Source organism: Squalius cephalus (genome assembly GCF_949319135.1).
Source record: "Squalius cephalus genome assembly, chromosome: 15".
NCBI classification, from domain to species: Eukaryota; Metazoa; Chordata; class Actinopteri; order Cypriniformes; family Leuciscidae; genus Squalius; species Squalius cephalus.
Genome location: NC_137136.1, coordinates 31856370 through 31881432, shown reverse-complemented (window position 1 = coordinate 31881432; position 25063 = coordinate 31856370). Strand labels below are relative to the sequence as shown.

At 37.6% G+C, this 25063-nt stretch overlaps 1 protein-coding gene across 1 annotated transcript in view; it reads right to left on the bottom strand.

Annotated features, from left to right (window-relative positions):
- The window catches only part of bckdhb (branched chain keto acid dehydrogenase E1 subunit beta), a 70902-nt gene that overhangs the window by 1256 nt on the left and 44583 nt on the right, over window positions 1-25063 (bottom strand). The window contains exons 9-10 of the mRNA XM_079894101.1: window positions 12302-12388; window positions 2424-2571 (exon numbers count right to left, since the gene is read on the bottom strand). Coding sequence (XP_079750227.1) covers window positions 2431-2571; window positions 12302-12388 — 228 coding nt within the window. The 3' untranslated portion in view covers window positions 2424-2430. The remainder of the gene's footprint in view (window positions 1-2423; window positions 2572-12301; window positions 12389-25063) is intronic.

Sequence of the window (25063 nt, the reverse complement as noted above, 5' to 3'; positions counted from 1 at the left end):
GAGGGACAGAAATCTCTCAGATTTCATCAAAAAGTTCAGGCAAAAGTCTTACAGGTTTGGAACGACATGAGGGAGCGTAATTAATGATAACATTTTCTTTTTTGGGTGAACTAACCCTTTAACCCCTGAAAAACTTTAGGCGGTGACAACCGCGTTTGCAAAAACATCTGCGCTGTGTGTTCGGAACGAACTGAACAACTAGTTAATGACGCATTTAAACGTGCATCAGAGACGTGTCTCTTATTTGCATGCGCAGTGCAAGAAAATCACAGGGAAAGAGTTGCCAACAAGAACAAGTCCATAAAAAAATGGAATAAATGCAAACACAATCGACTACATGCCTTCTGTTGTCTGATTGATAGTTCAGACTTTTTTAGCAAGTAAAAGGCCTTTTAGTACAATTGTTAAAAACGTCCCCGTTCAGCTTGTGGTTCACGTGTCTTTTTGCAGTGAAATCTTTATTTTTCTAAAGCAAAAATAACAATAACTTTTATATTGTTAGTAATAATTCAAAATAAACTTACTGGACTGAAGCAATTTAGGATTACTTGATTATCCATACATAATTTTTCTTTTTTGAAAAATCATGTTAAAAATCAAGCTATTTGTTCATCTCACAATAATCATCATCATTGTATTGCATTGCATTATGTGTTTTTAAAATACAGAGTTATGATCATAGAATTAACAATATAAATATCATCTTACTAAACATTATAGACCAATTTCGAGCCGACGTCACAGTTACGTCACGGCGTTAGCTGGTGGCAAAACTAAGGGAAAACTGGAGGCGGCCAATACAAACCAGCACAGATTCGGCTACATAATAAGGAGCTTAAATTATTGTTATTTTTATTAAATGTCATCTTGTTGTGTTGTTGGGTGCAAGAATCGACGGAGTACAGGCATAACGTTTTCTAAATGATTGTGATTATTTGTGAATCATCTATGATTGAATACATTGTTTTGATTGATTGTGACTAGACTTTTTGAAGAACCTGGTAAGAAAAGGTAATCAAATACATAGTTAAAAAATGAATATACTGTATCTGGAATTTTTATTTCTAGAAAATATTCACATCATTAAAATTGCACCTTAATGTCACTCTTTACATTATCGTCTTCTGTCTGGCCTTGGCGCTGGCTAGGCAGAACTGCGGATCGTAGGCTACCACACAAGTCTTGTGACCATTTAGTACAGTTATAGGCATCTAAAGATTTATATGCCCTCAGTTTCTCTTTACACTCAGTTTCTACATCAGGTAGGTGTAGAACCGGAGGTAGTGTTAACGTTAATCCTGTCAGATCGTCCATCCATTGACTGAGCATGTATAGGTCAGCCAATCTGGGATGTCCGTTAAAATTAACTTTTGCAAATAACAATCGCGGTCCTGGACAATGAGTGACCTTGCACATTAAGATAAAATTGGATTTTCTCCAGTCATTATTAACAAAACTTGCACACTAACGTTAGTGAAGCGGCCAGGGGGATCGTTCTGCCTCCACCTAAGCTCCGCCCACCCAAAAAACGTCACCATGTTTACCAACTGAAAAGGGGTCTATTGGGAGATATAGAGTGACAGCTGATATTTAAAGGATTTTATGTAAGTATCTGCTATACTGTTCTGGCCATATAAATATCAGCATCTGCAGCAAATTGCTAGCCTGACAAGCCAGACCCACATCAAGATGTTGGGTCTGGGAACACACCATTGGCAGGGCTCAATCCGAGGGATTAACGGTTGCCTTTCAAATTCCCGATACAACCAACCAGAGGGTTTTCCCACCAGCGGAGCTAGTTGATAGATTAAACGTTTGCCGTATCTGGTCGGCAAAACTACGAACACATCTTCCTTTTTTAAGAAAGACTTCAGTGCCATTCTTTGTTCTTTTCTCAAAGAAAAACTTAACTCCAAGTCCTCCAGAGTCGCGGCTAAAGCCGATTGGAAAGACCGCTGTTCGCCAGCAGAAGGTCTTCTTTGTTTTCAAGTAGCAGGGAACCGTCGCAACTCTGCCGTCATTATGTTAAGCCCGCCAACTGACTCTATACGCGATGTGATTGGCCTGACTAGAGTTTGGTTTTTCCAGCTCGCAAGCCAACGGAGAGTTGCTAGATGACACTGGCTGCAAAATAAAATTAGCTGCCGCTAGTGTGCGTCTAGATTTCTAGGCTAGCAAATTGCATATTTTTGCTCAGTTTGGTAGAGCAATACAATAGAGCTGTTTTTCCTCCAAGTATGAGCTGCATATTCTAATTATATCAAACTATATGAGCCATAAAAGCCTTATGTATTAAATATGATACTCAACTCTAGATACTCAACTTTCTTTCTTTAAAAATAAATAAATAAATAAAGCCTTTAGGTTCAGGCTTCAGTTTACAGGGTCAAATAATAATGGTACATGTGACAGAAAAATCATACCTGTTTCTCAGTAGTTGATCATGCGCTTGACGGCCTCAAAGCACTTCCACTTGTCTGGGATGTAGAAGGGCTCAAAGATGTGCGGGAAGGGCGTATCATACCCGCAAACCCTACTGATGGGAGCCTCCAAGTTGAGGAAACACTCCTCCTGCAGAGAACACATTCAGCTCCATTAATAATATATACCATACAAATCTTCCTTTTTTTTCCCAGAGGCCATTCATCTTATTCTTAACGCAAGTTTTCTAACTTGAGGCTTCTGGTCTCATTCGCTTCCAGTTATTTTAGCTGTACAAAAACAGTCAGTTATGCTGCTTGATATTGCAGACTATTATTTTAATTTATTATCGAAATAATAAATATCTCATAAACCATTTACAGCATTTAGTTATTCTTCCCATTAGTTAGACTTGATTAAGTGTCAAGTCACCTTTATTTATATAGCGCTTTATACAATACAGATTGTTTCAAAGCAGCTTCACAGAGATAACAGGAAAATGATTCAATGATGCAAACAGAGTTCATTTCAGCTGTACAGCAGCTCTAAAAGAAAATAGTGTCATTATTCAGTATTTATTTCATCATGTGAAGCTGAAAAACTTTAAAATCACTGATTTGTTGCTGTTCTACATTCATGTTCATGTCAATTCTGCAACAAAACTGAGTCTATTTATACTAGTTTTAAAGAGACACCAGTTATGATGTAGGTTTCAAAGGGGGGGGGGGGGGGGGGGGGGGGGGGGTACTTATGAAATTTATTATTTTCATATTGTAGGGCTGATTTCAGAGAGAAACTTCTGACATCATTTACTCACCCTCATGACATTTCTGATTTCTGTCCCAACACTGCAAGTCCATTCCACCAAAACTTTGATGCTTCATAAAGAGATTGTAAAAGTAATCCATATGAATTGAGCAGTTTAATAAGTTTAAGCTGTTTTAGTCCTCTGAAGAGTCATGTTTGCCTTATATGATGAACAAATTTAATTTAGACTTTTTCTCACAGACAAACACTGGTCAACGCACATTCATACAAGCACATCAAATAAGGAAAACCGAAGCTCAAACATGTTGGCTCAGGTTCAGTCAAGCATTTATGAAGCTTGAAGGATTTGGTGGAATAGACTCTCAAAGGATTTCACAGGTTTCATTAACAATATCTTCATTTGTGTTTTGCAGGTTTGGAAATACATGAGGGTGAGCAAATGACTGGGTGAACTAAACCTTTAAATCAGGGGTGTCCAAACTGGGTCCTGGAGAGCCACTGTCCTGCAGAGTTCAGCTCAAACCTGCCTCCACACTCCTGTCTGGAAGTTTCTAGTATGCCCAGTAAGACCTTGATTAGCTGGTTTAATTGGGGTTCGAGCTAAACGTTGGGCCTCCATGAGCAGGATTGAAAACCCATGCTTTAAAGAGTATTTTTCTGTTGATCAGCAGAATATAGGTCCACTGATATTCAGTGCTGTGAAACATCAAAACTCAGTAAAAAAGTCCATCAGTGAATGCTGTAATTTATGAAAGAGCAATGTTGAACTATAGAACATGTCTTAAATATGGAGGAACAAGAAAAGATGATAAACAGCAACACATGAAAAAAAAAAAAAATTCTCTTCATGTCCTTAGACATGACCCCGGTGAGCGGTTGGCCTTCGATTTAAGCTTTTGGAGAACTTTAAAATAAATAAAAAAACCAAAAAAATAAAAAACCAACCAAAAAAACAAATGGAAGCTGAATAAACCCAATTCCCAATGACAAAACAACACTTATTTTCACAGAACCATCAAAACTTGTGCATCAGGAAAAGCTATAAAGGGTTTAACGTTTCCTCATACAAAGCCAACACTGAAATCTACTGTCCACGAAGACACGTCCAACTCTTAATGGATGCTTTTTGGCTTTTCCCCTGCCTTAAATCTGAACTCAGAAATGCATGAGCAAAGTGTGAAACATGTCTCACTCTGGGCGAACTCTCTCGTCTGCTGGTGTTTTCTGAAGTGCCTACAAAAGAGCGTCAAGCTTCATTAAAGGGCTTTGTGCTTGCTTTACATGACAGCCTGAATAAACACAAAAATGTGTTTTAGGTTTGCATCAGCAGGCAGTTCCAGCTCTGCTGAGACACATCAGGAAAGCCTGCGGATGCGAGGCAGGTCCCAGATGCTCCAGTCCTGCCGCTCAGTGGTCAGAACGAGCCTGGCATTCGCTGCTCGACCTACACATAATCATCGTTTTGGGATTTGATGTGGCAAGATGAACCTAGTGCTTCTGCGTCTCAGAAATAGTTTTATCTCCATGTGATGAATCTGAATAGTGTGGTTCGTAATGACTGGAAATGGACTCCAGGAAAGGACACATCAGGACATCTGCTGATACACAGGAGTTAAAATTAGATGCAATACATTTGTTCGCTTCAGTTCACTTCAGTGCAGGAAAATAATGTTTCCCATTCTCTACGCTCCCAACTCAAGCTTTTGATGTTTTTGGCATTTACATTTGTTCATCCATGTTCTCTATACTCTCTTCCACCATCACTGCTCGAATAATCAAAGCATCAAAGTAGTTTAGTACAACTCATGCGCTCCACTCCAGGTCTCCCGAAGTCACGTTTCATCCGAGAAACAGAACGAACCCAAGCGGTCCAAACACGTGCACATTCAGCAGGACTACAACACAAACGTAGACAGAGCAAACCAATCTAACATCAGCAACAGTTGGAGGTCTGAATCACCACAGTACATATTTAGCAAATTGTCCAGAGTTTTAAAGCCAAGGGTAATTTTGGGTCATTTATTCTTTATTCCCAAAGCGGACGAGTACCTGCCAACCTGACCCACGGGAAGAGCAAGAAGAAACCTTTAAATACTCTTACTGGAAAAGCTGGAGAACAGAAGTGCAGTCTTGTCTGAAGACACTGCATGTGGACTGAGAACAAGACCACTACTTCAGTTTCATCCATATATGTGACCCTGGATCAGAAAAAACAGTCACAAGTCGCACGGGTATTTTTGTGGCAATACATTGCATGGGTCAAAATTATCGATTTTTCTTTTATGCCAAAATTCATTAGGATATTAAGTATAGATTATGTTCCTTTAAGATATTTTGTAAGTTTCCTACCGTAAATATATAAAACATATTTTTGTGAGTGAATGCAGCACAATCCCCAACATAAATGGACAACTTTAAAGGCCATTTTGTCAAATTTTTTGCACCTTCAGATTCCAGATGTTCAAATAGTTGTATCTCGGCCAAATATTCTCCTATCCTAACAATACATCAATGGAAATCTTTTTTGTATACAGCTTTCATATGATGTATAAATCTCAATTTAAAAAAATGTACCCATGTGACTAGTTTTGTGGTCCAGGGTCACATATGAGAAGTGCATCATTATACAGTTATTATACCTGGAGACTGTAATCATTTACAAATGTAAGCTTTTCTAAAGATACAGAGATTTTTTTACTTTTTTTTCTTATCTTTAACAGTTTAGTGGCAAATTAAAAGTGATAATGTCAATATATAATGTGATGCATATGAGTTAATAGGATTTTTTTTTTTTTTTTTTTTTTGTAATACAGCTATGTTATAATTATTCAACCCCTATTCAACACTGCTGTTTTAAAGTCACTTATTTGTATGGTATGGTAAAAGAAATGTGTTAAAACACAATTAAGCCTTTGGAAACTCTATAACAAAACTGAATTAGCTCGTGCGGTTACGCAAACATACATTTAACCCGTGCATCTGCTAAAGTTGAGAAGCAAATATGGCCAAGTCAAAAGAGCTCTCACAAAAACTATAGAGAACAAATTGTTTTATTATATTAGAAAGTCTATGGCTACAAGAAGATTCCCCAAACACTAAACGTTTCTAGAGACACAACTGGCAGCCTTATTCATTATTCATAAAACCATTAGAGGTTTTGAAGAAAAAGCATGATATCTTTAAGGGGAATAAAATGTTTGATCAGAGCAACTGAGAAAAACACTCAATTCACTGCCAAAGACTTGCAAGATGACCCGATGAAAGGAGGAAAAAACATTTAAATGCAGTGTAAGAACAACACTCTTCATGTTGGGGCATCTGCTTTCATAATTTGTTATTTATGAAAGCAGCTGGATTCGCTTCAGAAGGCCTTTATTAACCCCATGAAGCCGTATGGGTTATTTCTTTATGATGGATGCGCTTTTTTGGGGCTTCAAAATCTCAGTTACCATTCACTCCCATTATAAAGCTGGGAAGAGCAGGATATTTTTTTAATATAACTAAATATAATTTTGTTTGGCTGAAATAAGAAGTCATGTACACCTGGAATGGCTTGAGCTTGAGTAAATTATAGGATAATTAAAATTTTTGGGTAAACTATCCCTGATGATGATGACATTTATATATTTGTATGTGTGGATTAAGTGTCCAGTGCTTCTTGGGGCCACTGTACACATATATAATAAAGTATATACACCACTGATTTATTGTTTGTTTTTTAAAGTCGTCTCTTCTGCTCAGCAATGCTGCAATCATTTGATCCAAAATACAGTAAAACAGTAATATATTCTGAAATATTAGTACAATTTAAAATTTCAATTTTAAAGCGTAATTATTCCTGTGATCAAAGCTGAATTTCCAGCATCATTACTCCAGTCTTCAGTGTCACATGATCCTTCAGAAATCAGTCTAATATGATGATTTGCTGCTCAAGAAACATTTCTGATTATTGAAAACACTTTTTTTAGGAGTCTTTTCTAACCATATAAATTTAAAGCATTTTTGCTGAATAAAAGTATTAATTTCTTACTGATCCCAAATTCCTGATATCCTGATACAAACATGTGCATCTTTAATGTATCTTAGTCTGCATTTACACTTGGTATTAACATGCGATCACCGTGATGAGATCAAGGAGATCGGATCATAAGCCAATCAGGACACAGTGCATTTACACCAATCCACATCAAGTGGCTTCTGTGTGGATATGGATAACAGATCGGATCTCGCCAAAAAAAAAAAAAAAAAAGGACGGCTCCGGTGCAGAGTCGACCTGAAGTGGTGGGTTTTCTTTTAAAAACAGTTTTCAGGGGATGAAGGTCTAATAATGTGCAAGTAATTAATAATTAACAAGAACTAATAATGTGGATAGATGCCGTAATGGAAACAGTACAGAGAAACGTATGGGCCCGGGGGGGGGGGGGGGGGTCCACCTGTGAATGCAGACACGATGGCTGGATTGTGTTTACATTACACTGATAACATTCCCATCAGAAGCGCGTTTACACTTGTCTTTTCAATGTGTATGTGGACAACATCCGGATACATGTCGCATGTTAATGCCAAGAGTAAACGCAGCCTTAGGTAATACATCCACTCACAAACACATTTTTGCTGTCAGAGTGGGACCAGCAACAGCCACAGATTAGAGAGTATTCAAAGACTATCGTGACTTGGAAATGCCCATATTACCGACTGTGTGAGAGCCAAAAAAGACAATTGCGCACCACGTATTTGAGGAGCCCAAAGGCATTTGAGGACAGACACTCTGAAACACTCACAAACTCTGAAATGAGATGAAACATTTGAATTCACATTCAAAGAAAGCGGAAAAATAAATCTGTATCGAAATATATGTTTCAATGCCAGTTAATTTATCTTGTTTCCCACGTTACAACATAAAATCCAAAATCAACCTCAATGAGGCTTTTTATGACCAGCCGTTAATGATAAAAACTAAATATGTAAATAATTTAGTTCTGGGACATAATGTACAGCAATAAACCACAGTCTGAAAACTGAACGACTAAAAGCGTAAATCTTCTCATATCCACTGACACTTGCAGAAGTTCCTCTCCAGATCTTTTAGTACATGATGTATATCAGACACTGATCTGAAAGGCCATTTTTAGACAATCATTCTGAACACTCATGCTATTTTTCGCTTGATAACGGTCAGCGTTTGTGCATGTCATAAGATTTTACAGTCACTCAGAGCGGCTCAGACACGCAGAAACATCAAATCATCTCAGCACAGCAACAAATGTCAGGACTGGATATTTCTCATGTTTTTTACCCATGGGTCTTCACAAATCACGGTAGCGACATTCAGAACTGATTTGAGATGCCTTATAAATCACAATGAACTGAACTGAACTATGAACTGAAGTAGCAAACAATGCATCATTGTAATTTAAACAATGAAGTGGAATTAAAAATGGAATGACGTTCAGAGAATTTAATTTAATTATAGCATATACACACATATTTAATCAATTTCACCACTGTGGAAAGTGCTCATATTAGCTCTAATTTAGCTGTCAATATGCTTTGCTTTATTTATGCAAAATCATCATTTAGTACGCTTTATACGCCATTTTCCTCATGGGGACCAAAAAAAATGTCCCCTCAAGATCAACAAATTTTGGTATTACCATCCTTGTGGGGACATTTTGTCCCCATAATGTAGGCAACACCTGACCCCTCAAACACACACACACACACACACACACACACACACACAAGAGGAAACTGGCTGCTTTATTCATACACAGACAAAGAGAACGAGACAGATGATACTGAATATTATTTCAACTATTCCATGGAGTTGTCCAGGAACACAGAGATCAATCTGAAAAATCCAGCACTGGATCCAGGAATAACAGGGCGCTCATCTGCTGTCACAGTCTCAGCTTCTGTAAGATCATCTGCTCAGTGACTGCATGAAACTGAATGCGTCTCTACTGTGACAGAATAACACAACTAGACTCTTAGCATTTCTGCAGAAATCTCAACACCACACATGATTTGAGCTTCAAATCCAATCATTTTAATTATATTTGGTTGACTGAATTTTAGTTTTATTATGAATAGGCTGTGATGTTAGCACGTTTTAGATGATAAAAAACAAAAAAACAAACACGTATTCCGGAAAATACGGTAATTGATGACAATTTTGATTTGTGAACTAACCCTTTAAATACAACAGAACACATTAAAGGCCTGTTCACACCAAGAACGGACTATAAAGATAACTACTGTTTTGGTGGGGGGCAGATTCATTTGGCCACCGTTATCACAGACATCAGTAGCTTGACCATAGTTCAGGTTTTACTCAGTGCAGCTAATAGCCTTTTTTAGAACTTTTCTGTTCAATGCCATTATCTGTGCACATCCGTCTGACTCATACCCACCCTGCTCAAACACACACACACAGGTGCTTTAACAAACTTTGACGTCAATGGAAACGTGACTGATGTTTATAGTTTAAAGACTTGCCCTGCATCTATGCATGGATGAATCTTGTTCAAAAACTACTGTTCAAAAACTTGGGGTCAGTATAAATGTTTTTAAAGAAATTACATTAGCAAGGATGCATTAAATTGATTCAAAGTGACACTAAAGACATTTATAAATGATGCAGAGATTTCTATTTCAAATACATGCTGTTCTTTTGAGTTTTTTTGTCATGTATCCTGAAAAAATAAAAAATAAAAATCACAATTTCCATAAAAACATGAAGAAGCACAACCGTTTGCAACATTTTCTTAAACACTGCTGTAACTCTGACCTCTCGGGCAGGATTTGTTAACACTCTTTTCCATCAAAGACATTTGATTGATGGGCAACTAGAAATGTCAGACAGAGTGAAAAAGAAAGTTTTCTGATCATTCCACTACAAAACAAGAGGTGAAGTAACCATTAGGCTATTTTCACACATCAACTGTTTGGTTGATGTAAAAGTTGCTTTCTGTCTGACGTAATTTGAAACAAAATGAGCCCAAAACGAAGTTCATTTCGAGTTAGTTTCGGAAGTTCGAAACGGGACATTCTGGAAAAGTTTGCTCCGGCTGGTAAACACCTTTGCACTTCTATTGGTCCTTGGCGATTGCGTAAAAGGTATGTGCGTCTCTGAAGCTCCGCCTTCTTTGAAATGGAGATCTTCAGTGTTCAGTATTATAACATCATCTACACATAAATTGGTTTAATTTTGTGGACGTTTTTGACTAGAAACAAACACTGATGTACTATTTTATTTAATACTGTGAAGCTCCTTTGATACAATCTGTATTGTGGAAAGCGCTATATAAATAGAGGTGGGCGATATATCGTTTAGACGATAATATCCAAATTGTTGTCTGGACGATATGCAAAATTGGGATATCGAATATTTCATAATTTGTACAATCCGACCCCCCAAACATGAAAAGAGCTGATAGAAGTTAAAGAGAAAACAAATAACGCACACTATAACCTTCTAAACAATTATATGTAGTGATTTTTAATACTGTAGGGCAGTACTATTCCCGGAAGCAACCTCCGAGTGGCCCAGCCCATGGTCCCGTGTCGTCAAAAACGCACATTCATACGTAAATTCGAAATAGTGCACGCAGAAGCACATGCGCAAAACAGTTTTGGAAAATTATATATTAATTATTTTTATTTTATCATATGTCATTTTACAAAAGGACATTTTACAAACCTACGTTTTGCGCATGTGCTCCCGCACGCACTTTTTCAGTCACAACACAGCAATCAGAGGAGGACGCGCTGAAAACTGTAATGCTGTTCTCTTCCTTCATAACTCGTATTGAGAAGGTTTGAGTTGCAGAGGAATTTGTGACTGTTTCACCTGTTCAACCACATCAAAGTTTCGTAATTAGTAAGTCCGTGCTTTTTCTCTTTTTGTTCTTATGTGCTGAAGGGCCGCTGTGCCTTGGTGAAACGGTGTTTGTATGTGAAGAGCTCTTTTCCAAAACGCCATAAACCTAAAAAGCTGCCTCAAAGAACCAGCAAAAGTAATGATTATGAATATGTAAAATATTGCAATAAGACATTTTAATTGTTTATTAATTTCTGTGTCGGCTGCAAAGATGAAGTTGACGATCTACTATTGACTCGCGATCTTCGCAGTAGGCTAGTGAACGCACCGGAGAAATGCACATTTATTAGGCTACATAGTTTTATTTTATTTTGTTTTGGATGGTTTTGTTTAGAACCAGCTTTCTGTAAATATATTTCACATTTTTTAGGCCTGTGAGGCGAGTAGGCTACGGTTCGGTTCGGTTCATGATGATATCTCCAGTTCAAGCACCTTATGTTGTGATTGCTAGCCTATATTTACTTTTTATGTATTAAATTCAGGAAATTGGTGAATGAAAAATGTATTAAAATTAAGATACAATTAATACAAAACGAAATTCGTTTTAAAGAAAGGCTTTGTGCTTTCTGTTTTGAGTTCTCTGTGAAAGTTTGAAAGTCTTTTAGTGCCGCTTTCCGAGCGCGCGTCCATAATGGAGAACTGTCACGTGATATTGTTTTTTCCTCATAAATGCAAACACGAAAAATAAAAGACAAAAGACTTTTTTAAAAAGACAAACCATCAATTTTTGGAAGAAAATGGATGGATTTATAGCGTTTTGAGGAAAAAAGGCGTTTTGGGGAAAAAATGGATGGAATTATAGTGTTCTGAAAATATTATTTTTTTACTTTGAATTATCATCATCAACAATATTGTTTGAAAAAGAATCCTACAGATCCTACAGAAAGAATACAAACAACCCCACTTCCGGCGGAATAATACCGTACCTCACAGCACATCCAATACAAGTCAATGGAGTTGGACAAAAACTACGATAAAACCTGTTGGAAAGCATCTTTTGCAGCGATTTTTGTGTGAGCATATCAGTGAACACCCCTGACCACTCAGTGAGTTCATATTAAACTTCTCAAAAATGTTACGGCCAATTGGCGATCAACACCGTTTCATATACTTGTCAATGCCAATTTCTACTTGGCGAGTGTTAATAGGCCCTGTTTGAATGTAATCAGTACTGGTCAATCTCTAATTCATGACATCCCCAAGAGCCTTGATTTCCCATCGGGTTCTTACCTGAACAGTGGAGCTGATCTCAGCTGCAAAGCCTCCGGTCACTGGAGCTTCATGACTGACGAGCAGCCGACCCGTCTTCACCACCGACTGGAAGGAAAGAGAACATGAGCTGAAACACATCTGAAGTCAGAAATCACCCAAAGAGCTGTAAAACCAAAGGATTTTATAACGCCACACAAGCACATCAAGTCTATTTTTAATTTAAAAATACATGAAGTGTTTGTGTTCAGGCAAAAGGGTTGGCTCCATATTACCATTTCAGCTCAAGAAATAGTAAAATCTAAACCAAAATCTAAATGTGAAATCAAAAATTGCAATAGCAAGTTTTATCATCAAATCAGGCATAGATGCATTTTTAAACCCCTAAATCTTAACGTTGCTTTCACGTTTCACAGCATTCTGCCTGAATTCTGCTGACTTGCAGCATGTTGTAGAAAGGTACCAAATTTACAAAACATCGGTTACTCAAGCCCACAGTATTCTTCGCCCATCTGCGTTCCACAACGTCATTCATCAGTGCTGCCCTCTGACATCTGGTAGAGTATAAAAAGCATTTATACCATGCACGTGTTTAACTTGTCCAAACGCGCTTGAATATAATTTGAAAGTTCTGCGGACACGACATGCATGCATGAGACGGAGCGAAACGCAGAAAATGAAGTATACCCGGGCCTTTACAATTGTTTGTTTGTTTTTTTGTAACAGTACAGTACAACATGACCGGGCAACCAGTGTTTAATTCCGGCTTGGGTCATTTTCATTTATAATAGTAATAGGAAGAAGAAGAAGGAGAAGGAGAAGGAGAAGGAGAAGGAGAAGGAGAAGGAGAAGGAGAAGGAGAAGGAGAAGGAGAAGGAGAAGGAGAAGGAGAAGGAGAAGGAGAAGGAGAAGAAGGAGAAGGAGAAGGAGATATTCAAATCAGAACACTGAACCTTCCTGTCTGAGGACTCTGGAAATGTTGCAAGCCTCACATTGCTTGCATGAGCACTGAATCTCAATGAATTTGAACACGTGGACACTGCATTTATTAATTAGCGCAGACTGACAACACCATTTGCTGCAGATTATGAATTTTGTTTGAAGTGCATAACTCAATGTCAGTGGTCATTATGACTTCAGTCAAACAGTATATGTTAGCCTGATAAAAATAAACAGCAGGTCACATCTGCAAAGCCCCGACTCAACATCTGCAGGCCTCATCAGACTCTACGAGGTACAAAACTGACAAATCTTGCCGCAAAACCAGTTCTTCAAAAGGAGAAAAACAGGTGCAAAACAGCAGATCACAAGAGCACTCGTCCTTGCGCTGGTGGTCAGGCAGTTCCTGCGGAAAGATTTTGGTTTGTTCTGTAATCTGTGTAATTATATAAAAGTCTTGATCTTACTTGAGATAAAAAAGGACCTAAATGTTTGGCATTTCATAGCTGCGCATCTGCTGAGAAGAACATGAGGTCTGGATACTGAGCTGGAAGTTCAGCAGGTTTCTGTGGAGCTCCACAACGACACAGAAGAAACTACACCAACAACATCCACAGCACGGCAATTCCTTCAACGTTTGAGCAATGTGGGCCAAATGTAATAATTAAAATGTTCATTTCAGTCTTCATACAGATTGGGACTCATTTGATTATTTCAGCACTCGAGTGGCCAAACTGGTCATGCATTACCATTTCACTAAGAAAACATACATGAACCTCATGAATTCTGGCAAATCCACTGACTAGATCTTCTGTTAAAGCTCTCATAATAACAATGCCAAGTTGCAAATTAAACACTTTCCCGGTAGACTTATAAACTGTGAAGAATTACTCCCAGAAGTAGATTATATGTGGCCAGAAACTAGTTTCTCTAGATCTTGCTGTCCTAACCCTAGAAATGTATAAAGGGGGTCAAATTAACCCGGAATGCTGTGATTTTTTAAAAACATTTTATCAATGAAACATTTATTTATTTGATATTCCATGAATTCTTCAAAAAAAAAAAAAAAAAAAACTTGTTTTGGACCCTCAGTGTAATTTTCATATTTCTTAGTCATAGGATGTTTTTTTTCTTCTTTCTGGTATCACTACCCCAAGAATGCATAAAGGCGGTCAAATTGACCCATTTTCACTTCCTATGAAATTTAACAACAGTATTTTTGGATACATTTTTTGTCAGTAACAATATTTGTTTCAATAACTATTTTTTTTCTTGAAACTTTATGGATTTCTCAAAAGTAGAACATACTGTACTATTTCAGATGCAGTAGATGAGCAAAGGAAGGCCAGACTAGAGGTTCAGACTAGAATATACTCTACTGTAGATCCAAATTAGTTTAGAGTTTGTATACAAAAGGTACAACTGCATTTTAAAAAGAATAAATTTATGATCATTTAGTTCCAAAAAGAAATACAAAATCTGTCCTAATTGAAAGGAAACAAGTTGACAAAAAAAATTGGAATCCAATATTTGCTGATAATAAAAAAACGAGAGATTTGTACGCTTTTTTTTTTTTTTTTTTTTTTGTAAAAGTGTAAAAAGGTGTGTGTGTGTGTGTGTGGGGGGGGGTGATCCTAAAAACAAAACAAAAAAAACCAACAACTTTTTATACCCTGAGTGAAGTCAGTAAGTTTTAATCCAATGCAATAACATCAACATTTTCAGGGTAAAACATAAGAGATAAGTATGTCCAATTGCATCCGCATAGATAAACTGCTCTCACATAAAGTGATGCATAATTTGACTTGACTTTGGACATGACAGTTAAATGAAGAATAACAATAATTCCACACCTCATAACCAAGTTGGTGAAACGCCAGAGACGTCGAGTCACTGTAACTGCTTCTGATGCCTCAGATACCAGCGGACTGAGGCGGGCACAGCGGGAGAATCTTGAGGTTGTGTGTTAGCAAGGGTGTGAGATTTCGATAAGACAGCAAGTATGCAAGGGTGTGACGGAAGGCATTTTCTTACGGCCGTCCCACAGCGGTCAGAGCGCCCAGAGACACTGCAGCGCGACCAACCAGAGACGTGTATAATCAGTGATGCCGTCTACACTAGATAGGTGTTTACCGGCTGTAAACTGATGCTTCGTTCCATTTCTGACATATACTTCATAATACTTCTGACACAAAGGAGAAATAGATTTGCATTGGTCGCTTTGTCGTGTCCGGTGTAGACGCGGCGTAACATTCAAAAGTCAGTCATTTTTAAATGTTTTTGAAACCGGTCTCTTATGCTCATTCAAGGCTTCATTTATTTGATCAAATATATAGTAAAAACAGCAATACTGTGAAATTTTTATTTGAATATATGTTAAAATGTTGCCCTGAAAACTGACTGAAATAAGTTTAAGCACTAAAATTACTGCAAATAAATGACTGAAACTGAGCTAAAAATACATTGAACCTAAACAGAGTTAATAAAAAAAACGAATAAAAATGACAAAAGTATATTACAAAATGTTTTACTAAAATTGAAATGAAAACTGAGAATAAAAGCATTCAAACCAAAAACTGTAATAATATATAAATACTGAAATGACACTTGATTTTGCAACTCGGACCAACAAAGTTTTAAATATTACTTTTAGTCAGTTTTTAAAACTGTTTTTGGTTTCTCATTTTCCTTCAGTTTATGAAAATGATATACAATCATTTTAGTCTTAGAATAGCTTAAAATCCTCCATGCGGTTACACTACAGGCTTCAGACATTAGTCAGACACGTGTACATCATGAAACCAACAAGACTTGTTATATTTTACAACATGTATAAAATAAAGGAGGATCTTAATTGATGCTTCTACTACATTCTGGACAGCTTTGGGAATCAAGACACTTGCTATTAATTAAACTCTCTTATTATGTTGGATTGGACCCTAGAATCTCTTCAACCACCAACTGGTGGTCCATCAAGAAGAAGGAAAAAAAAAAGGTCACAATTCATAATGAAGGTTCACCAGGCAGGACAAGACGAAATTTAGCTTCAGATGCAGCACTCGCCGGCATTAGCCCTTGAGTTAATGCGAAAAACTATCCAAATAAAGCTTACGAGTTACGTAAACGTGATGTGGCACTAGCTAACCCGGTCATCCCACCCAGCAACATCAGGGAAAATCCTGAAGAGTCACAGCACATACCACAGATAGTTCAGACGCAAACAATCCTCGACTGTTATTACTGTCTCACGGGACAGAACGTCACTTCGCTGGAGCGAGAGTCTTGGCCTGGTTGTTTTCCAGAAATACCACAGTGACGTACTGAAAAGGCTAATGACAAATTACACCATTAATGGACGACTGAGGTCGAATGCTATAATGATGAGAGCGTGTCGTGACACAGGTGCTTTTCCTATGCAATGGTGTTAGCCAATCACGATAGGGGTATTGATTCAGATGGCAAAAAAGAACAAGAAAAAAGAAAATGGGCTGAAATTATACAGTAAGTGGACTTGAGAGGATCCAGATAAAAGTGAGTTGTGACCCATTTAAATGTAGCGTAAGAGTGCAAATACTTCTCAGGGACACTGCAGATGCCACGGCGCTAACAGACACCAGATAACAGCCACACAACACCCATTCATATTCAATGGAGTCATTTAAAAAATATGTATGTACACTACCGTTGAAAAGTTTCTTGTGCTCACCAATGCTGCATTTTGGTATCCCACTGCCACCTGTCTAATTCAATTCTAGCTCACACAAACAGTGTGTCAAAACAGCCTTCAATTGACCAGGAAAACAGCTCATGCTAGAAAAACTAGAAACACAAACACGGGTCGAAAATGAAGTCATCCTATTTTGTCTTTATGAGGTTCCAGTGGCATTCTAAAACACATGTCTCTGTCTTCATGAACTGAACAGACAGCTTAATGAGAAGCTAATGTGTTGACATTAACTACGGCCTGCGGCTCGGATGCCAATTTTATTGTCCAGTATGCCGTGCCTATGTATCCCGGACAGATGAGTGTTTCTCATTGCCTCTCGGGTTCAGAACGGCGTCTCCTTCTATAAAGGGCAGAGCTGGTGGTCAGTGCTGTCATCCAAACGCTTATTTACAGCTGACCTCTCCACGCCAGCAGTTCAACACACTCGTTTCAAAGACTCACTGACTGACCCAAGATGAATAGAGAGAGGAGGCTTTTCTTGGACGCATACTCTCTTTATATCTCTCTCTCTCTCACACATACATACACACACAGGGAAAATGCACCAGTCGATCACTTTCTGTGAGACTTTTTAAAGCAGTGAGTCAGAGTATGAGAGTCCTGGTGATATTTTTCTTGGTAGTGTCTTAGTGGGGCTTTACAGTTCATGGTGATCCTAAAAAAAGGACAGTCAAAATACAAATTGGATGGTTTAACGTATAATATTAAAAAAATTAAGGCAGCCATAATTTTTTTTATAAAATAATATATATATATACAGTGAGGAAAATAAGTATTTGAACACCCTGCTATTTTGCAAGTTCTCCCACTTGGAAATCATGGAGGGGTCTGAAATTGTCATCGTAGGTGCATGTCCACTGTGAGAGACATAATCTAAAAAAAAAAAATTCCAGAAATCACAATATATGATTTAACTATTTATTTGTATGATACAGCTGCAAATAAGTATCTGAACACCTGTCTATCAGCTAGAATTCTGACCCTCAAAGACCTGTTAGTCTGCCTTTAAAATGTCCACCTCCACTCCATTTATTATCCTAAATTAGATGCACCTGTTTGAGGTCGTTAGCTGCATAAAGACACCTGTCCACCCCTTACAATCAGTAAGAATCCAACTACTAACATGAGCTGTCCAAAGACACTAGAGACAAAATGACCCGAAGCACAAAGCCAGGATAACCAAGGAGTGGCTCTGTAAGAAGCATATCAAGGTTCTGGCGTGGCCTAGCCAGTCTCCAGACCTAAACCCAATAGAGAATCTTTGGAGGGAGCTCAAACTCCGTGTTTCTCAGCGACAGCCCAGAAACCTGACTGATCTAGAGAAGATCTGTGTGGAGGAGTGGGCCAAAATCCCTCCTGCAGTGTGTGCAAACCTGGTGAAAAACTACAGGAAACGTTTGACCTCTGTAATTGCAAACAAAGGCTACTGTACCAAATATTAACATTGATTTTCTCAGGTGTTCAAATACTTATTTGCAGCTGTATCATACAAATAAATAGTTAAAAAATCATACATTGTGATTTCTGGATTTTTTTTTTAGATTATGTCTCTCACAGTGGACATGCACCTACGATGACAATTTCAGACCCCTCAATGATTTCCAAGTGGGAGAACTTGCAAAATAGCAGGGTGTTCAAATACTTATTTTCCTCACTATATATATATATATAAAATGGAAAATTTACATCTTTGCCCATTATTTAAATATTATTAAAAATTTGTTAAAGATTTTGTAAGCATATTGCGTAGTTGTGCTTGAAGTCGATTGTTTTATATGTGATAACGCAATGAAACATGACAAATTGTGCCGACATAATGAACACATAGACAAACTATAAACACATGCAAGAGAAAACCAATGGAATATTAATAACTGATCATGTTGTAGTCAATGTATCCTTTTCCTGTTAGCTTTTAGTTTTTCTATGCTTCTTTTTTTTTTTTGCATAGTACAATAAAACATGTAGCTTTAGATTGCCAAATAATTTTGTCAGATGAATAACTTAACCAAGTTGAGTATTTTGTTCTTCCTTCATATTTAAAATAGCTCATATTTTGATGGTTAAGCTGAACTTGTAGGGTCACTAAAAACAAATATCCCCTCCGGACATCACTTTTAGCCACTGCTGTAAAAACAGATAATACGAAGTTGAAAATTACCTCAAAAAATTCTAAAGGGATGTTATTCTGGAACTGTTTTTGGATGCCCTATATTGTTCTGCGTCCTGAAGCAAAAGGAAACCGCTGCTTTAACAGCCTTTCATCATCTTCATCTCCTAAATGGGCTCAGAAACAATGTATAATGACTGCAGTCTGAAATATAGGCAGCTCCACAATAGCCATACAATAACCCGCAATAATTACATGTTACTCGGGGAGCAAAAATTACACACAACATCTGAGGTCTTTATGTCAAAGCCTTGGCGTTACAGAGGTCTCTTCCCACACAAGGGATCATAATGATGATGATGAAATGGCTTTTATTAGCAGTGCGTTTGAAAAGTATGTACATCAATGCTTTCAGAAACATTCGTGGATATTACACAGCTACGGAAATAATCTTGTGCGGAGCGACAAACAGGAGACATTAAAAGCTAGAGAAAGACAAAACAGCTCAGACTAAACTTCCATTTGACAATCATACACGTTTTTTGTTTTATTTCTGCTACTGTACTCTGCCATTTCATGTTGACTTTTAATATGCTTAGCAAAAATGACATTCAACTCATTAGGGCTGGGAAAAATAATTGGTAACACTTTATTTTACAGTGTCTTTGTTACATATGTTACATGTACTTAACATAGAAAATTATGCATTATTACATGCAACTAACCCTCAACCAAATCCTAATCCAAACCCCATAGTAAGTACATGTAGTTAATTAATATTACTCATTACTTGCATGTACAACCCCAAATCAGAAAAAGTTGGGACACTGTACAAATTGTGAATAAAAACAGAATGCAATGATGTGGAAGTTTCTAATTTCAATATTTTATTCAAAATACAACATAGATGACATATCAAATGTTTAAACTGAGAAAATGTATAATTTTAAGGGAAAAATAAGTTGATTTTAAATTTCATGGCAACAACACATCTCAAAAGAGTTGGGACAAGGCCATGTTTACCACTGTGTGGCATCCCCTCTTCTTTTTATAACAGTCTGCAAACGTCTGGGGACTGAGGAGACAAGTTGCTCAAGTTTAGGAATAGGAATGTTGTCCCATTCTTGTCTAATACAGGCTTCTAGTTGCTCAACTGTCTTCTTCTTTGTTGCATCTTCCTCTTTATGATGCACCAAATGTTTTCTATGGGTGAAAGATCTGGACTGCAGGCTGGCCATTTCAGTACCCGGATCCTTCTTCTACGCAGCCATGATATTGTAATTGATGCAGTATGTGGTCTGGCATTGTCATGTTGGAAAATGCAAGGTCTTCCCTGAAAGAGACAACGTCTGGATGGGAGCATATGTTGTTCTAGAACTTGGATATACCTTTCAGCATTGATGGTGCCTTTCCAGATGTGTAAGCTGCCCATGCCACACGCACTCATGCAACCCCATACCATCAGAGATGCAGGCTTCTGAACTGAGCGCTGATAACAACTTGGGTTATCCTTGTCCTCTTTAGTCTGGATGACATGGCGTCCCAGTTTTCCAAAAAGAACTTCAAATTTTGATTCGTCTGACCACAGAACAGTTTTCCACTTTACCATTTTAAATGAGCCTTGGCCCAGAGAAAACGCCTGCGCTTCTAGATCCTGTTTAGATATGGCTTCTTTTTTGACCTATAGAGTTTTAGCTGGCAACGGCGAATGGCACGGTGGATTGTGTTCACTGACAATGTTTTCTGGAAGTATTCCTGAGCCCATGTTGTGATTTCCATTACAGTAGCATTCCTGTATGTGATGGAGTGCCGTCTAAGGGCCTGAAGATCATGGGCATCCAGTATGGTTTTCCAGCCTTGACCCTTACACACAGAGATTGTTCCAGATTCTCTGACTCTTTGGATGATATTATGCACTGTAGATGATGATAACTTCAAACTCTTTGCAATTTTTCTCTGAGAAACTCCTTTCTGATATTGCTCCACTATTTTTCGCCGCAGCATTGGGGGAATTAGTGATCCTCTGCCCATCTTGACTTCTGAGAGACACTGCCACTCTGAGAGGCTCTTTTTATACCCAATCATGTTGCCAGTTGACCTAATAAGTTGCAAAATGGTCCTCCAACTGTTCCTTATATGTACATTTAACTTTTCCGGCCTCTTATTGCTACCTGTCCCAACTTTTTTGGAATGTGTAGCTCTCATGGAATCCAAAATGATCCAATATTTGGCATGACATTTCAAAATGTCTCACTTTCAACAGTTGATATGTTATCTATATTCTATTGTGAATAAAATATAAGTTTATGAGATTTGTAAATTATTCCATTCCTTTTTTTACTCACAATTTGTACAGTGTCCCAACTTTTTCTGATTTGGGGTTGTATAATTACACCATAACAATGTCACCTTAAAATAACATGTAACCCACTTTACAATAAGGTACTGTACCATTTGTTAACACTGGATAATGCATTAAGGGTGCATTTACACGACAACGATATGCTTAAAACATGGAAGTTTTTCCTTTGAGTTTTCCGAGTACAGGCGACACCATTGTCAAAACGATACCCATTCACACAGATCCGCGAAAACGACTACAAACCCGTATATTCTGCTGCCAGGCCATTAGATGGCTATGAAACACTATAGACTGAACATGTGATACGCATGTGCATAACGTCATCGTCTTCAGAGATTCACATTTTTGTTTTTTACACGGAGACCGTTTTCAAAAGTTTGAGTTTTCAGGCACTCAAAAAGCCGTTGCTGTGTAAATGAATGGCAAAACTGCATAAAAAGTCTTCAGTTTTAGTGGAAAACGGTGTCGTATAAACAGCCATATTAAACATTTTACAATGGTCCACCCCAGTGGCGGCTGCTGGTCTTTCAAAGAGGGGAAGCTCATTTTCGGCCTACACCATAAAAATTGTCCATTTATTTATACGTAAATTCTACGTTCCTTTTCAATAAAATGCTCTGTGACCCTGTCGTACCAACTAGGCGTCTTTTCCAGTGACTTGACCAGTGTCCTCTCAATGGCCAGCAGAGTTAGGTATAATTGTAATAATATAATAAAGTAATATAATAAAGTATAATAATACTACTAATAATAATATATTTTTTAATTATTTTAATAATTATTTTTTAATTATTACTACTACTAATAATAATAATAATAATATAAAAAATATAATAAGTAATAATATAATAAAGGTATAAATGTATAATTGTGTGAAATGTATTATGAAAACTGGCTAGCAATTTCGACAAGCAAATACCATGAAATAGGTTTCAGCAGTTTGTCTTTCGACTACACTTGCAAAATCCGCAATGGGACTGAGCTCGATTAGCTTCAGCATCAGCGACTTTTTATTGTATGAAATCGCTGTCAATCAAAAGGAGACGCAGCCTTTCGACAGACCCTCCAATCATCACGCAGAAGCCCGGAGTCCAGGCCAGCCCACTCCTCATTCACTCCCAGAGACGCTGAGCGTCCGTGGGCGGGACATAATCACAGCATTTATCCAAAGACCGTCTAGTTTCGAAGCACTGAAAAAAAACTGTTCAAAGCAGCCCCATTGAAGTCAATGGACGCTGGGCTTCAACCATAGACTGTAAAGAAATAGGCTTCAACAGGAAAATGCACTGTGACGCTACGGGAATGTATGAGAAGGAAATCGAGTCAGCCGGCCTGCTTTATGTAGCTGATTCTGAACGAACTCGTCTTTGAGATGAACGTGTTCTAGCGCATTTTTTGTCAATAAAATGTTAACACTATAGTACATATTTGTCCATTAATTTTTTGACATTATAGGGGAAGCCGAGCTTACCTTGCAGTCTTAAAGAATTCCCCACTGGTCCACCCATCAGATTAGGTCTGAACTATATGTTCAATAAACATGGGATGTGGAATGGGAATAAAGGACAGATACTGATCTGGAGCGAGAGGATGAAGAGCGGATGTTGAAGGGAAGGGTTAACGTTGTCTCTGCCCTGTGCTCTCTGTCCCGCGGTGGCGACGGTGGCGGATGCTTTACTGCGTATTGTACAGCAGGGCTGTGATTAGGACGGAGGGAAAGATCCTGTTTACTACGGTTCCCATACACACCCTGCATAATGAGCCCTGCACTGCACAATCCTGCAACCCTCCTGTTGTCTTGGGGTCAATTTCGTGAATGTGTGTCATTTATGGTCATGAATGTGCATGTAAAGTTTTGACACCTACATGTGTTTTAGAAAAGATGTTTCTTACAACTTTTGGGCTGGGGACATACTGAACTGCCCAGTGGTTTCCATGTAATTTGCCAAAATAAATCAAAAATAAAAATCAATTAAAAAAACCTTTATTGTAGCTTGTCAAACATTGAATTATTAAATACATGAGAACTTGTTAAATTGAAGACTCGTCTTCTGAATCAAAGGAACATTTTGTTTATTTTGTGAATAACACGTGGGCCAAATTGAGCACTTAACACATTAGAAATAACCCAACAGAAATAAATGGGAATTATTACATTTTATATTTTTTCTAGTGCTGGGCAAAGATTAAATCGCATCCAAAACAAAAGTATGTGTTTATATAATATATGTGTGCACACTGTGTATAATTATTTTGTATATATAAATGCATACACATGCATGAATGTATATATTTAAGAAAAATTTGTTAATTTATATTATATATAACTATGTATAAATATTATATATACACACACACACGCAAATATTTCTTAAATATATACATGCATGTGTGTGTATTTATATATACAAAAATAATTATACACAGTGCACACACATATATTATGTGTAAATAAACTTTTATTTTGGACACATTTTTCCCATCTCTGACAAGCTACAATAGAGGTTTTCTGTAATTCCATGAATCTTTATAGTCTTTTTCATGGTGTCGATTTTTGGTAAATTGCATGTTCAATTTGATCCGCAACACAAACGTACCATTTTTGGGTTTCATTTGTTATAAAAAGTAGGCAACTACTTGATTAGTCCTGCCTCTTAGTCCTCAGCTGCACTTGTTCTATATATGGCGAAAGCAGGATAAAAATAGCACAACTTTCACAGTTCTGACAAACTAAATGTGTAGTCTATTAAGACATTACAGGAAAAGAACATTTACACAACCTGAGCACAATATGGATGTGCCACTACTGTGGAGTGTTTTTTTCTTTTTTTTTGTAAATGGTTTGTGAACCTTAAATCAGAGGCCACCACATGGACATAACTCACAAACACCATGAGATCTCCATGACAAATTGGCTTCAGGCACAGCCTGAATTCTTAATCTGTGTTTTAACGAGTTAGAGCGCTATTAGCACGCATGGGAAACCGGAGGCCGGAGAGTAATTCATGCACACGCATATCAGAGCGACAGGCCTTCAGCCAACATGAAACCCGGATGCCAGGGGAGACCTCAGACTGAAATAGCTCCAAACAACCCATAAAGCCCAATTAAACCCGATTCAGCCAACTCAGGCAGGCCTGACGTGACCTGCCTTTATCCCTCAAAACAGGCCACCACCCAAGGGCAACAGAAAGATCACACACACACTATACACACACCTTTACAGTGCTGAAGAGCAGGGAATCCAAAAGTACAAGGGCAAACAAACCGCTTCAAGGAGAATGCGCAAGGCATTTCAATAAATAGGTTAAAAATATCTACATTTATTTAATCCTATATTTATTTGGTAAATTTAAGTTTACACACACATATTGGGACTGGAACAAGTCATTGCAGGAAAATAAAATACACCAAATTTGTAAGAAAATAAACTGTCAAAATTGCATTATTGAGAGAAAAATTAATTAAGTAACCCAAGCAAACAGGACTTTCACTTCCCATCATGCTTTGCACAGGGCTGAATTGGAAATGTAAATGTTAAAATAGTGTTTTTTTTTTGTGTTTTTTAGCAAGATTAGAAAACCATTACAGCCAATAATTCCATGCAAATTTTGGAAAACTTGGAAAACCGTGTGAGTACTTTTG